Source organism: Bos indicus x Bos taurus, chromosome 16 (genome assembly GCF_003369695.1).
Source record: "Bos indicus x Bos taurus breed Angus x Brahman F1 hybrid chromosome 16, Bos_hybrid_MaternalHap_v2.0, whole genome shotgun sequence".
In the NCBI taxonomy this organism is placed as follows: Eukaryota; Metazoa; Chordata; class Mammalia; order Artiodactyla; family Bovidae; genus Bos; species Bos indicus x Bos taurus.
The window spans coordinates 27,125,873-27,142,024 of NC_040091.1; the positions used below are offsets into that span (position 1 = coordinate 27,125,873).

The 16,152-nt window shown below is 43.0% G+C and overlaps 1 protein-coding gene across 32 annotated transcripts in view; it reads left to right on the forward strand.

The window, feature by feature from the left end:
• Positions 1-16,152, forward strand: part of CNIH3 (cornichon family AMPA receptor auxiliary protein 3) — a 276,611-nt gene that overhangs the window by 193,417 nt on the left and 67,042 nt on the right. For 19 of the 32 annotated variants that reach the window (XM_027564569.1, XM_027564571.1, XM_027564567.1 and 16 more), the window contains 2 exons: positions 8,087-8,155; positions 16,047-16,094. Coding sequence is in view for 23 of the 32 variants with exons in the window: in XM_027564552.1 (XP_027420353.1) it covers positions 8,087-8,155; positions 16,047-16,094 (117 nt within the window). In the remaining 9 variants the exon portion in view is untranslated. Of the gene's footprint in view, positions 1-8,086; positions 8,156-8,725; positions 8,951-16,046; positions 16,095-16,152 lie in introns of all 32 variants that reach the window. The other 13 variants (XM_027564554.1, XM_027564561.1, XM_027564558.1 and 10 more) reach the window with 2 other exon arrangements.

Consider the following 16,152-nt stretch of genomic DNA (forward strand, 5'->3'; position numbering starts at 1 on the left):
AGGATGCTGTCACTGGGTTTAGGGCCTCTAATCTAGTATGACCTCATTTTAACTGATTATTTCTGCAGCAATTCTATTTTCAAATAAGGCCATGGGGACTTCCCTGATGGTCCAGTGGTTAAGAAAATGTCTTCCAATGAAGGGAACGTGGGTTCGATCCCTGGTTGGGGAACTAAGATCCCGCATGCCACGGGGCAACTAAGCCCGAACGCCACAACTACTGAGCCCATGTGCTGCAGCTACAGAAGCCCGCAGGCCACAGCAGGGACGCAGCCCGGCCAAAATTAAAAAAACACAAACAAAAACGAAATAAGGCCACATTCTGAGGTTCAGCCCACAACATGGAGAAATCAAAAAAGAAGGTCTGCCCAGGTGGCCCTACTGCAGACAAGAGTCTGAACACATATCTGGGTGAAAGAACTGTCCCTGTTGATAGATGGTCAGTAGACAGAACTTCTGGGGGTCTCAGGCCATGTGCCCTCCCGTTAGAAAACTTTGAACAGCTCTTCTCGTGTCCAGTCACTCTCTGGGTTGGGTTAACCCAAAGTCACCCTCTGGCTTTCTGGGTCTGACTAGCCAGGATTCCTGGTCTTTCCTCATACTGCCTCTGAGCACTGACTTTACATTTGAGTGATTTAACGGCCTCGCAGGAAGGACCAGAAGATCATCAGCTTGCCACCTGCTCCCCAGTGTGCACACACGGCACTGCTTTCCCACACTGACCTGTCTCGTATCGTCCCTCTTGGTCACACCCCTTCGTTGGATTGTGAACCACAAGCGGCCAAGGCACTTAGTTCTGAGAGTCACGTAGAGGCCACGTCACCAAAGGAGCAGTTGGGCTGAACAGGGTCTCTCCTCTCAGGTCTGCTTTGAGGAGTGGGTTATTTGAGTCCCACACAGGTAGGATTCTTGGTCAGTCCTGCTCTGGGCCCCATCCCCTCCCGCTGTCTCTCTCAGTCACTGGGTTTTACCTGCTGTGGCCTTTCTGCCCCTCACCCATGATGACCTTGTTCCCCCCTGGGGCCTCTGCAGCATAATAACTTCCTTCTTTTGAAACTTTCTGTGTCTGGTTCCTGATCACTCAGTCTCTCAGCTGAGATGGTACCTCCTCCAAGAGGCCTTCCTTGACCACCCCCACCCCCCCAGTTTTATGTCTCCATATCACCTTGTTCTTTCTTCACACAGCCTGGCATTTTCAGATTTTTGTTTGTTTGTTTATTTGTTGATTCTGTCTTCTGCCCTTGTCTGTGATGACAGAGACCTTGTCTTCTGGTTCACTGCTATATCCTAGAGCCAAGACCAGTGTCAGGGACATCGTGGGTGCTTAGTGAAGAGTCTTTGGGGCATCTTCAGTAACTCAATACTTTCTTTTTAGGATTTCAAGTCACAGAGAGACAACCACATGGAGTATGTAGACAACTGCATGGTGCTACATGGAGCATCAGCTGATCAGGATTCAGAAACATTCTGTTCTGCTCAACATTCTGTCCCTCTTGAGCAGCGTCCCCTGCACAGCGCAGTCCCAGGCAGGATTGTAGGCAACCTGATTGGCTAAAATGTTTGTCATGCAGCTGGTGGAAGAGCTGCTTGTCTTGCTGTGTCTCCACTGTCCTGCTGCTGCCTTGTCTAGTCTTTTCTGTGTTCACTCAAAGCTCCATCTCAAAAATTTGTCAAGAGAACAAGGAAGGAAGATTCCCTATACAAGAAAGTGAAATAAGCAGTGAAGGTGACTCTGATATCAACCTATAAGTTTGACAACTGTGATGAAACTGGCTAGTTATAAGTCACACACTATCCAAGCTCATGTAATAAGAAATAACCTGGTAGTCCTAAATCTATTAAAGAAACTGAATTTTTAGTGTAAACTTTCCCTTATGAAAACTCTAGATTTTAGGAAAAAACCTAAGAGAAAATCTTTGTGGTCTTAAGAGTTCTCAGATCCAGCACCAAAAATACAATCAATAAAAGAAAAACTGATAAATTGGATAAACTGATAAATATTAAAATGAAAAACTTTTGCTCTGAGAAACATCCAGTTAAGAATGAAAAGACATGATACAGAAAAGAAGAAAATATTTGCATATGATACGAATGAACTTATTTACAAAACAGAGACAGACTCATAGAAAACAAATTTATGGTTACCAAAGGGGAAGTGGGGAGAGGGATAAATTAGCAATTTGGGATTAGCAGATGCAAACTACTATATATAAAATAGATAAACAATAATGTCCTACCTGTAAAGCATAGGGAACTATTTTCAATATCTTGTAACAAACCATAATGGAAAGAAACATGGAAAAGCATATATCTATATATGTATACCTGAATCACTTAAACCAGAAACTAACAACATTGTAAATCAACTGCTGTTGCTACTGCTAAGTCGCTTCAGTCGTGTCTGACTCTGTGCGACCCCATAGATGGCAGCCCACCAGGCTCCCCCGTTCCTGGGATTCTCCAGGCAAGAACACTAGAGTGGGTTGCCATTTCCTTCTCCAATGCATGAAAGTGAAAAGTGAAAGTGAAGTTGCTCAGTCATGTCCGACTCTTTGCAACCCCATGGACTGCAGCCCACCAGGCTCCTCCATCCATGGGATTCTCCAAGCAAGAATAAATCAACTACACGTCAATTAAAATTTTTTGAAAATTTCAATTTGCATAACTGACAAAGATTTGTATTCAGAATATACAGAGAACTCTCAAAAATCATCAATAAGAAAACAAAGAGATCAATTTTTAAAAAGTTGGGCAAGTGATTTGAACACACTTCACACATCACCAAAAAAGACATACATATGACCATTAAGCCCACAAAAAATTGCTCAATATCATTAATTATTGGAGATATGAGATATCTCTACACTTCTATTGTCATGGCTAAAATAAAAGAAACCCAAACTGACAATACTAAGTTTTGATGAGGATGTGGAGTGATTGGAACTCTTTTATGTTACTAATGGGAATACAAAATGGTACGGCCACTTTGGAAAACAGTTTCTCCATTTCTTATATAAACATACAGTTAGTTACCACATGAACCAGCAATACATGTCCTATTTACTCAAGAAAATTGAAAACACATTTGCATGAAAACTGTTACGCAGATGTTTCTAGCAGCTTTATTCATAACTGTAAAAAAACTGGAAAAACCCACATGTTCTCTCTTTTTTTTTTAAAGAAGTTATTTATTTGGCTGTGGTGGGTCTTAGTTGCAGCACGCGGGATCTTCAGTCTTTGGTGAGGCATGCGGGATCTTTGGTTGTGGCATTCCAGTTCTTAGTTGCGGCACTTGGGGTCTAGTTCCTTGACCAGGGATCGAACCCAAGCCCCCTGTATGAGAGTTTGGAGTCTTAGCCATTGTACCACCAGGGAAGTCCACCACGTGTTCTTTAACAGGTGGATGAGTAAACAAACTTTGGTCATCTCTAGTGGAATACTACTCAGCAACAAAAAGGAGCAAGCTAATGATGTAGCTGGGTTGCACGGGGGAGCAGAGGCTCAGGTAAGCTGGCCTTTGGATACAGCTGAATTAAACCGGTCATCCTTTGATCATGGCATCGTCATCATGCTTTTCTCACAGTCCATCACTGATGCTAATGGCATGGCTCCAGATAGAAATCTGTGGCACCAAAGGGCTCCACTATCCTGTACTGAGTGTTCTGTTCTCAGATACTGGCCAGGAGTCTGGGAGTGGTAAACTAGGAACTAGTGCTAAGAAGCTGCTGCTGCTGCTGCTAAGTCGCTTCAGTCGTGTCCAACTCTGTGCGACCCCATGGACGGCAGCCCACCAGGCTCCCCCCAGAGGGTAACCCAAACCTCACAGCTTCTGGGAAGCTTTGTTTTTGTTCCACAGAGATAGGTGCTCATCCCACCTGTCCTTGGACTGTGTTTCCTTCTCTCTGTGTGTACTGGAGGTAGGGTGACTTAATGGTAACTGTATAGGTTTTAGTGTCAGAGAGGCTTTGGTTTAAATCCTGGCCCCAAAGCAGTGATCTTGGACAAGTAATTTAATCGCTTTTGGTCTCAGTTTTTTAATTTCTGAAATAGGGACAAAACTAGTACTTATCTCATGGGGTGGCTGAAGACTTAAATGATAAAAAGCATGTTTAGTGTGAAGCCTAGAGCCCAACATGTAAGCATGCACTAAATGGTAGATATTATTATAGTTGTCTTGTTAATAGTACTTATCGCATTATAGCATGATGATCTGTTTACATGCTTGTCTTCTTTTCTAGACTTGTTGAGGACAGGAGCTGTATTTTGTTGATTTTTGTACCTGCAGGGGCTAGCCCAGTGCCTGTGGGTAAAAAGTGCTCACTGAATGTCAAGTGAATAGATGGATTGTTTAGTTAGTAGTTAGCGGAAGGCAATGGCACCCCACTCCAGTACTCTTGCCTGGAAAATCCCATGGACAGAGGAGCCTGGAAGGCTGCAGTCCATGGGGTCGCTGAGGATCGGACAGGACTGAGCGACTTCACTTTCACTTTTCACTTTCATGCATTGGAGAAGGAAATGGCAACCCACTCCACTGTTCTTGCCTGGAGAATCCCAGGGACGGCGGAGCCTGGTGGGCTGCTGTCTACGGGGTCGCACAGAGTCAGACACGACTGAAGCGACTTAGCATGCGTGCATGCAAGGGAGGGGATACTGAAAGCCTTTCTGTCCATTACCATCACCATTATCAGAAAGCCCATGAAGTAATTGTTATCTCATGGAGCTTGAAGGCATAAGCTTCACTCTGGCCTTCCTTTTTTCACAGCTTCCTTCAAGTCGGGTCCTGAGATGGGCTGTGGTTGCCTGCTGTCAGACTCAACTCAGCAGCTTGAAACCCCCTGGGGCTCCTGTCTAGCTGCTTCAAGCATCAGCCGCCTTTGTTCCCTTCAGCCCAGACTCACATCCCTTTACTTAGATAGGGAGCGGTCTGGAGGCAGGAATCACGCGGGTTTGTGTCTTCAGTTACAGCGGTGATGTGGGGGGCTTGATCCCTTTTCTGAATGGACTACCAGCCTCTTTGGGGAGCTTATATATGTTGTATCAACAGTAATGGGGTTCTAACGCCATCCAGAGATTTTTAGTTGACTAGATGAAATCTGATGAATTGTCTTTATAATTAGGTACATAATGAGTGGAATGCTTGCTTATGTCAGCCTGCTGGGATCTAGGAGGGCGATCTTCAGGCTCTGCCCTTGGTTCTGCTCAGTTTGCATTTATATCTGGGGATATAGATGTAGATGTTGAGCACATTATGTTCATTAACATTTGTAGTTTGGAGACATATCTCAACACATTGGACCAATAGGGAGGAGTTAAAAGGGATAAATGTCAGTTACCGCTTTTAGGGACCAATAATCCAATAATGGGTGTGTGGAATGAAGTGGGTTTAGTTTAACTGAAGCACATAAAAAAGACCTGGGCTGTTATGTAACGCAAGTTCAGTATGAAACCAGGCATATGATGTGTCTACAAAAAGGCTAATGCTATCAGGTCACGTTAACAGAGGTACAGTTTACAGAACAGAGGAGGTGAGTGGTGCTTTTACTCTCTGAGCCAACTGACCTCACCTTGAGTATGGTGTTTAGTTCTGACAGTCATGTTTTAGTAAAGACGTTTACAACTGTAATGTGACTGAAGGACAATCAGAAGGGTGAGATAATTTAGTGCCAGTTAACATAACGGCTGCCCACTCCAGTATCCTAGCATGAAGAATTCCATGGACTGTATAGCCCATGGGATCACAAAGAATCAGACATGACTGAGTGACTTAAAAAAAAAAAAAAAAAAAAAAAAAAAAAAAATATATATATATATATATATATATATATATATATATATAATGGTTGGAGAGATTTAGCCTGAAGAAGGATTTGCTGGGTTCACCATAGCTGTCAATACTGATAGGAATTCCTTGTGGAAGAGGGATTCAGTGATCCTCTGTGTCTCTAAAGCAGTGCATTACAATAGAACCTTCTGTGATGATGGAAATGTGTTATATCTATGCTGTTTAATAGCTACTAGAAAGATGTGACTTTAAGCAATTAGAATGTGGGAACTGAATTTTAAATTTAATTTTAACTAATTAAAATTAAAATAGCCAAATGTGGCTACCATATTGGACAACATGCAGCTCAGAGGAGAAATAAAAGAATAGAACAGAGGTTAGCAAGTTTTTTTTATTAAAGAGCAAGATAGTAACTATTTTGAGCTTTGCTGCCCATATGGTTTCTGTTGCAGCTACTCAACTCAGCCATTGTGGTGCAAGAAAATAGACCATGTATAAAAGAATGCATGTGTCTATGTTCCAATGAAACTTTATCGATGGACACTGAAATTTGAAATGATCTAATTTTAATGTGTCACAAAATATTATTCTTTTAATTTTTTCTGTTATTCTAAAGATGTAAAAACCATTCTTAGCACACAGGTTGTGCAGAAATGAGTGGCCAGCTAGATTTGACCTGTGGGCTGTGGTTTGCTCACACTGGCTTAGCATGTGGGTGTAAACCTTAGGGAGTTATATGTGAGTTCAGTTAAGGAAGATAATGATTAATTAGAGGTAGCCAGGGATAGAAGGAGCATCTTCAGTAACTGGTGAGTTTCTTGTTACTAAAGCTTCAGGTATCAGCTGGATAATGAACTATCTGGCAAGGGATGATACAGAAATGTGTCTCTCTAATATTACTTACACTAGAATTCTCCCCTAATTCTGTAGGAGTATTAAAATCAGAGTGACATGTGACTGAGCTAAAATCATACCTGCTTTTTTAAGGGAAACAAGTCATTTTCCCTCACTCGGTACTTGCTCTCAACCCCTGCTGCTGGAACAGGGACTATTTTGGACAGGGGCACTAGCTTCACCATTTCAGCAATTCTCCCGAGTGTTCAGGGACCCCTGGGATATGCCTTCCTGGGGGAGTTGGTTTGTCCATTTGTGTGCAGCCCAGGACAGGTCCTGAGACCCTTGCACCCTAGGAGAGGACACCCTACTGGCTGTACACACCTTTGTTCTGTTATTGAGTCCCTGGTGACACCTGGGGGACAAAGTGGTGGGGGTTAGGAAGCGTCCCTTCTAGCTAGTTCTTTCTGTGGCTGGGTCATGCCTCACTCTGTGACTGGAGAAGGGCACCTCTAATATTTTCCCCTCCAGACAGATAGGGAAACCATTGCTTTCTGGGGACCTCTGAGCTTCTGTCCAGAATGACCTTGAGAACTCAAGTCCAATGGAGTAAGCTTGACACCTTGATTGTCCAGGAGCTGATCATCCAGCCTTTGAATGACTAAAGATTCAATTGTTCCTAGTATTGTCAACTCTGCTTTCTTAATTTTCTCTTCTCCCTTTTGCCTGACTTCTATCCATTAAACTTCTAATCAGCATCTCTGCCAGAATAAACAAAAGTAAAAAATAAACAACTTTTTCCTTCAGGAGAAAATGGAAAGTGCTGGTTTCAAGTTTTAACTTTGTGAGTGTGTGTACCTTTATCCAAAGCCCAGCCTGCTCTCACTGTAACAAAGTTTTCTCTACATTTTTATGAAGCACTGGAAACTTAAAAAAACCTTTATTTGGGGGATTTAAAAAATTCAGATAGTTGACATACAACATTGAGTACATCTAAGGTGTACAGTGTATGGATTTGGTATATTTATGTTACAATATGCTTGCCCCTTTCACCTTAACTAACACCTCTAGCCCATCACAGTTACCATTTTTTCTAGTACTTGAAACAATTAAGATCTAGTCTCTTAGCAAGTATAATGTTTATAATAGAATTTTGTTTTCTGTTACCACTGTACAGTGTATTAGGTCTCCAGGACTTATTTATCTGCTATTTTAAATATGTACCCTTAAACAACATCCTTCTCATTCCCCATGTAGGGGATTTTCAGGCATATACAATGTAGACAGGAGAGTACAGTCAACCCCAAGTGCCCCTCACCAGCTTTGACAGTGATTCCTGGCCAGTGTCGTGTCACTGGCACCCCTCTCCTGCCTCCTGAGTTATTTTGGACCACATCTATAGGAAGCTTTCCACTTGGTGAACTGACTCATCTTTGTACTAACATCTTGACTCTGTGTTTTCCATTTCAGATAATTGCCTTTGATGAGTTAAGAACGGATTTTAAGAGCCCCATCGACCAGTGCAACCCTCTTCATGCGGTGAGTTGTGGGTGACTGGAAGGGTGGTGTCCTTCCAGGCCACCCAGGGCCTGTGAAGGAGGGTAAGGTTTTGATGAGTAGGGTGAGTGAAGCACATACTTGGCCCTGGCTGCACCTCCATGTCTGGTTCAGGGTGGTAGTCCCTGAGGCTGCAGAGGTCTCAACTTATCCTGAAAAGTCAAGTATAGCAGTCCCAGTACCTGGGTGGGAAAGCTCTGTGTGCCGTGGCTGTGGATTCCTTGTGGCCCCGTGTTAGTGGGTCTTGAGCAGGGAGAGCGGCTCCAGGCTGTCCATCACATTGGTGGATGTGGGAGCATCACTGTGGTCATCCCCACTCTGTACTTTGCCAGGTTTCTCAGAGGGAAACTTGCAGGGGGTTAACATGCACAGCTCATTTCACTGTATCCATCACCCAGGGAGCATTCATCTTGGGAGGCTGTCTGGGTTTGAGGTCGGTTCGCCTTCCCCTGGGAACCTGATGTAGTCCAGTTGTCTGGCCCTGGTTCAGAATATGAGAAACCCCCTGCCCCTGCTGCTCCCTGAGTCCTCCTGCTCTGTCTGGCTTGTCAGGCCATGACCACTGCTTCCACGTGCCTGGAATGGATGTAGGAAGAAGCCTCGACATGAGCAGAGGAAAAGGACCTCGTGTCTGCAGAGTCGGGTGGATGCTGGCTATCCACTCCTTGGCTCAGTGCAGCCCACGTCCCAGAGCCAGGCACCAGCCAGGCCTGTACAGAGCCTTTTCCAGACTCTTCTGGACCAGAACTCAAAGGATGGAGCTCATAGTTCATGCAGGTCTGTCTCTCAGTCTAATAAGCTCAGTGAGCCTGCATTGTGTTGAACTTCCCTCCAGGCCCTGGTTTCCAGGACTAAGGCAAGTTTTTGTTTGAGTAGTTCTATTGATAGTTTCAGTTAAAAGTTGTAGAGTGAATGCCAGGATTTACTAGTGTGACTATACATATATACACACACACACACATATATAGTATATATCTGTGTGAATATTAGTATTAACCTGGAAGGCTTTAGTGGCATCATTTAGTGACATAATTCTCTAGTGATAGGGACAAAGAGGTCTGTTCTCCTTAGCTGTGGGCCCCCTGAAGAGAGTTGTATTCTTCGGGAGGTACTAAAAGACCAAGGGAACAGGCTTTGGTGTCCACTTGTAAAGTACAGGGTTATTATTGGATTATTATTTAACAGTTATTACTGTTAAATTTTGGGTGGGTTTTATTACATTCCAACAATACAAGAGAAGACTCTACATATGGACATCACCAGATGGCCAATACTGAAATCAGATTGATTATATTCTTTGCAGCCAATGATGGAGAAGCTCTATACAGTCAGCAGAAACAAGACCCGGAGCTGACTGTGGCTTAGATCATGAACTCCTTATTGCCAAATTCAGACTTAAATTGAAGAAAGTAGGGAAAACCACTAGACCATTCAGATATGACCTAAATAAAATTCCTTACGATTATACAGTGGAAGTGAGAAATAGATTCAAGGGATTAAACCTGATAGACAGAGTGCCTAAAGAACTATGGATGGAGGTTTGTGACATTGTACAGGAGGCAATGATTAAGACCATCCCCAAGAAAAAGAAATGCAAAAAGGCAAAATAGTTGTCTGAGGAGGTCTTACAAATAGCTTTGAAAAGAAGAGAAGCAAAAGGCAAAGGAGAAAAGGAAAGATATACCCATCTGAATGCAGAGTTCCAAAGAAGAGCAAGGAGAGATAAGAAAGCCTTCCTCAGTGATCCATGCAAAGAAATAGAGGAAAACCATAGAATGGGAAAGACTAGAGATCTCTTCAAGAAAATTAGAGATACCAAGGGAACATTTCATGCAAAGATAGGCACAATAAAGGACAGAAAATGTGTGAACCTAACAGAAGCAGAAGATATTAAGAAGAGGTGGCAAGAAGACACAGATGAATTATACAAAAAAGATCTTTGTGACCCAGATAATCACAATGGTGTGATCGCTCACCTAGAGCCAGACATCCTGGAATGTGAAGTCAAGTGGGCCTTAGGAAGCATCACTATGAACTAAGCTAGTGGAGGTGATGGAATTCCAGTTGAGCTATTTCAAATCCTAAAAGATGATGCTGTGAAAGTGCTGCACTCAATAGGCTAGCAAATTTGAAAAACTCAGCAGTAGCCATAGGACTGGAAAAGGTCAGTTTTCATTCCAATCCCAAAGAAAGGCAATGCCAAAGAATGTTCAAACTACTGCACAATTGCATTCATCTCACATGCTAGCAAAATAATGCTCAAAATTCTCCAAGCCAGGCTTCAGCAGTATGTGAACCATGAACTTTCAGATGTTCAAGCTGGATTTAGAAAATCCAGAGGAACCAGAGATCAAATTGCCAACATCAGTGGGATCTTCGAAAAGCAAGAAAGTTCCAGAAAAACATCTACTTCTGCTTTATTGATTATGCCAAAGCCTTTGACTGTGTGGATCACAACAAACTGTGGAAAATTCTTCAAGAGATGGGAATACCAGGCCACCTTCCCTGCCTCCTGATAAATCTGTATGCAGGTCAAGAAGCAACAGTTAGAACTGGACTTGGAACGACAGACTGGTTCCAAATTGGGAAAGGAATACGTCAAGGCTGTATATTGTCACCCTGCTTATTTAACTTATATGCAGAGTACATCATGAGAAATACTGGACTAGATGAAGCACAAGCTGAAATCACAAGATTCCAGATCACAAGCACAAGATTGCAGGGTGAAATATCAATAACCTCAGATATGCAGATAACACCACCCTTACGGTAGAAAGTGAAGAACTAAAGAGCCTCTTGATGAAAGTGAAAGAGGAGAGTGAAAAAGCTGGGGAAAAAACTCAACATTCAGAAAACTAAGATCATGGCATCTGGTCCCATCATTTCATGGCAAATAGATGGGGAAACAGTGGAAACAGTGACAGACTTTACCCTTTTGGGCTCCAAAATCACTGCAGATGGTGACTGCAGCCATGATTAAAACATGCTTGCTCTTTGGATGAAGAGTTATGACCAACCTAAACAGTATATTAAAAAGCAGAGACATTAATTTGCCAACAAAGGTCCATCTAGGCAAAGTTATGGTTTCTCCAGTAGTCATGTATGGATGTGAGAGTTGGACTATAAAGAAAGCTCAGCACCGAGGAATTGATGCTTTTGAACTGTGGTGTTGGAGAAGATTCTTGAGAGTCCCTTGGACTGCAAGGAGATCCAACCAGTCCATCCTAAAGGAAATCAGTCCTGAATATTCATTGGAAGGACTCATGTTGAAGCTGAAGCTGAAACTCCAATACTTGGGCCACCTGATGCAAAGAACTGACTCATCTGAAAAGACCCTGATGCTGGGAAAGATTGAAGGCGAGAGGAGAAGGGGATGACAGAAGATGAGATAGTTGGATGGCATCACTGACTCAATGGACACGAGTTTGAGTAAACTCCGGGAGTTGGTGATGCACAGGGAGGCCTGGTGTGCTGCAGTCCATGGGGTCGCAGATTCTGACATGACTGAGCAACTGAACTGAACCGAACTGAAGAAACTATATATATATATATATTCAGTGGTGATTTAGTTGCTAAGTCATGTCCAACTCTTGTGACCCCATGGACTGGGGCCCACCAGGCTCTTCTGTCCATGGGATTCTCCAGGCAAGAATACTGGAGTAGGTTGCCATTTCCTTCTCCAAGGATTATTCTTGTGTTTCCTACATTGCAGGCAGATTCCTTACTGCTGAGCCACCAGGGAAGCCCCATATAGACACACACACACACACACACACACACATATAAAACCTAAAATTCTCATAACTCTGTGAGACAGGCCTCATTTGCCCAATTTAGACTCTTATCCAAGGACTCAAAGTTCATGCGCAGTGAAGTCAGAATTGGAACCCAGGTCTGCTTGTGTTCTTACCACTTACTCTATGTTGTAGAAAAAGAGATAGATCTGATTCTTTAAACACCTGTTTTTATAATCCCTTGATTCTGTGAAACAGAGCCTACCCTTTCTAAGTCAACCGTGTGAAGCAGAGTTTTGTGGCAAGTTGGAAGAATCCCTAAGATCTACTTTAAAACTGACCTGTCTTGTGAAACTTGTCATTATTTAAAATTCATTTTGTTTCCATCTGCCAGCCTCACCACCCCCCAGGGGTAACTTGGCTCCTCCAGACCTGAAAGGGTTGCACCTCGGGCCTCCTTTCACTCTGGATGTTTTTGTGGTTGGCACCAGCATCGCACACCTGGCCCGTCAATATCGACCAGGTGCACAGAGCTGCTCTAGGCTGAGAGGGTGCTTCTGTTTGGAATGTCAGGGAGTCAAGAGCCTGTTTTGCTTCCTTCTGGTGGCTTGGGCTCAAATGAGAAAGTGGCTCACTTAGAATACCCAGAGTTCCTTGTGTCCTGCCCCTCAAATCCAATCATGTGAATTCAACACCAAGGTGCAAGAGGGTTGATGAAACCAGGAGACAGGTTCGTGATGCCCGTTTCCATCTTACCTTGACAGTTTTCTTAGTTCGGGCAGAACAAAGAAAATTAGGACCAGTGTATGTCCAATGGGAAGCTTCTGCACAAGGTCAGTGCAAGGACAGAACCTGCACACAGTAGGTGCTTAATAACTTTGTTGCTGAAAGAATGAATGACTGTTAAAGGGTGAGGTTGCATAGCAGAGAAGCTGAACCTCAACTTTTTATTCCTATGATGAAAGCCACACTTGTTCACAGATATAGAAAACAAATTTATGCTTACCAGGGGTGGGAAAGAGGGGGGATAAATTAGGAGGTTGGGATCAACATAAATACACTACTGTGTATAAAATAGGCTTCCCTGATAGCTCAGTTGGTAAAGAATCCACCTGCAATGCAGGAGACCCCAGTTCGATTCCTGGGTTGGGAAGATCCCCTGGAAAAGGGAAAGGCTACCCATTCCAATATTCTGGCCTAGAGAATTCCATGGACTATATAGTCCATGGGGTCACAAAGAGTCGGACACGACTGAGCGACTTTCACGTTCATATATAAAAGATAACTATTAGGACCTACTGTATAGCACAGGGGACTCAATATTTGTAGTAATGTGGGAAAAGAATCTTAAAAAGACTGGATATATGTATGTATGTAACTGATTCCCTTTATTGTACACCTGAAGCTGACATAGCATTGTAAATCAACTATACTCCAATAAAAGTTTAAAAAAATAAAGCCACACATCTAATCAGTCAATGAATTAATTAAGGAGTCTGGGTCTCAAAGACCAGACATCTTATAGACAAACTAAAGCCCTTAGCTTTGTAAAGGACTCCTGTCTGATACTTTTTAAAGCCCTAATGCAAGAGTATTAGGCACATTCCCCCTGGATTTTATGATGTTACTCCCTGGCAGGAACTTAAACTTTGGATGCCTAATTTAACTCATCCTTAAGCTCTCTGGGCCCCCATAGAGCCTCTGCAGCAGCATCTCAGGCTCAGGTGGCTTGACAAAGCTGCTTCACTGGTTGCTAACTGTAGTCCTGGACAAATTTGTGCAAACAGCTGCTGATTGGTGTGGAGTATTTCTAAATGAACACACATGAGGTCCACTGGTTCTTTAGATTTAAGCTCTAAATACTGTGGGACCCTTTGGTTGACCACCAGTCCCCGCTTCCAGCCAGTGAGAAGAGGAGGAATGCTTTGTTTCTACTCTGAGTTTCTCATGGTAACCCTTTCCCTTTCCTTTTATCAGCGGGACATTTAATATCACTGTAAAGTAAGGAGAAATGTTGTCCTTCAGAGGATCTGGCTTGCTGGAGAAAGAGCTCGCGTGTGTCCTGAACTACCCACCCCTTTCATCCTTGGGATCTCACGTCTTTTCACATGTTCTCCATTTAGGCAGCCTCGATGCCCAGCTGTGTGTGTGTGCATTTGCTTGTACACGAGCAAGCACACATGTATGTTGAGGAGGATGTGGTCTGTCTTCCTAGCCCTGTGGACGCTAATTTGTCCTGATGTGGGCTCTTTCCTCTGGGCTTAAAGGATGCACAGGAATTGCTATATTTGTGATTTAATTAGAGAAATTGAAGTGGCCCAGCCACCTGTCTTCTCGAGATCCAGGAGGAGCCTCATTATCATCATGTCTACCGCAACCAAATTGCCTTGGTAATGAAGCACCAGGAGATGCCACAGCTGTGTTCAGGGTGGTTTCAGAGATCGCGAAAGTCACTGCAGGAAAGGGGAGGCAACGTTCAGTGTGTGAGCCTAGCATCATCACCTGCCCACCCCTGGGGCATTTTTCCATGGCAGTGAGCCAAACTCTAGAGACGGCCATCTTGAAAATTCTTAGCCCGGGGGCACTGCTGGTGTCTAATGAGTGGGAAGATTGCTTCCTCTAAATACAGTCACTTTAGAAAAATAAAGTCAAGGGCAGAGAGCTTCCCCATCTTATTCACTAATCAGGCACATATGCTCTTGGAGACTTGAATGGGAAGCCCTCCAGGGGGTCTGACTCCAGGCTTCAGGACATTCATGAGCACGTGGTCCCTATTCTTTAGTTTGATTGTCTTACAGGGACATGGAGGTTGTAGGAAAAAGAAATAAAGAAACCTGTGCTGGGCTGAAAAGAAAGCTGAACCCCATGCTGTTTGCTGGGGAAGTTGGGTTAAGAGCAAATAATTGTGACAAGATCAGTAGAGAAAAGCTTGAAACTCTTATTTCTTTCAGTTTTATTAAGATATAATGGGCAATAGCAGTATATTTAGTTTCAGGTGTATGGCATAATGACTTGACTTGCAAATGTTGCAAAATAATTGGTTAACATTGCAAAATAAATGGTTAGCATCTATCATGTCGTATAGACGTGAAAGAAAAATATTTTCCTTGTGATGAAATTTTGGGGATTTATTCACTTAGCAACTTTCAAATATGCCACATAGCATCTTAGCTATACGTGTTATGTTATACATTACATCCCATTATTTGCCTTATAACTGGAAGATTTTAACTTGTGATCACCGTCAAATTCCCTCTCTACCTCTGGTAACTGCAAATCTGATCTCTCTTTCTGTGAGTTTGTCTTGTTCTTATTGTTTTGTTTTTGGATTACACAAATAAATGAGACCACACAGTATTTGTCTTTCTCTGATGTTTTATTTAGCATAGTGCCCTTGAGGTCTGTCTATGTTGTCACAAATGGCAAGGTTTCCTTTTTATGGCCGAATAATATCCCATTGTTTATGTATATACAACTGATTTATCCATTCATCTGTCAATGGACACTTAGGTTATTTCTATGTCTTGGCTACTCTAAAAAAGCTGTTATGAACATAATGGTGCAGATATTTCTTCAGTATAGTAATTTTGTTTCCTTTGGATATATCCAGAAGTGGAATGCTGGATCATGTGGTACTTCTATTTTTAATTTTTTGAGGAACCTCCATACTGTTTTCCATAGTGACTGTACCAATTTACACTCCCACCAACAGTGTAGGAGGGTTCATTTTTTTCCTCACAGCCTCACCAGCACTTGGTATCACTTGTCTTTTTGATGCTAGTCATTCTAACGGATGTGAGGTGATATCTCATTTTGGTTTTAATTTGGATTTTCCTGGTGATTAGTGAGATTGAGCACCTTTTCATGTGCCTGGTGGCCATCTGTATGTCTTTGGAAAACTGTTCAGATCCTCTGCCCATTTTTAATTGGTTTATTTGTGTGTTTTTGTTTTTTTTTTGCTCTTGAGTTATATGAGCTGAAATTCTTCTTAGCAAAAGGTCGGAGCTTGAAGGTCACGGCTGGGAAGGGTCTGTAGTGGACTCTGCCTCCTCCACTAGGGGCTGAATGAGGGGTTTCTCGTGTTTTTCCAGCAGAAGACCTAACCTCCCCTCTCTTTTCTTTCTTGTGCCTCCTGATAGAGGGAACGGCTGAGGAACATTGAGCGAATATGCTTCCTTCTGCGAAAGGTCAGTGCAAGTGCCCCATGCCAAAGCGTGGATGATCACATGGTCACGGGTGGTCACA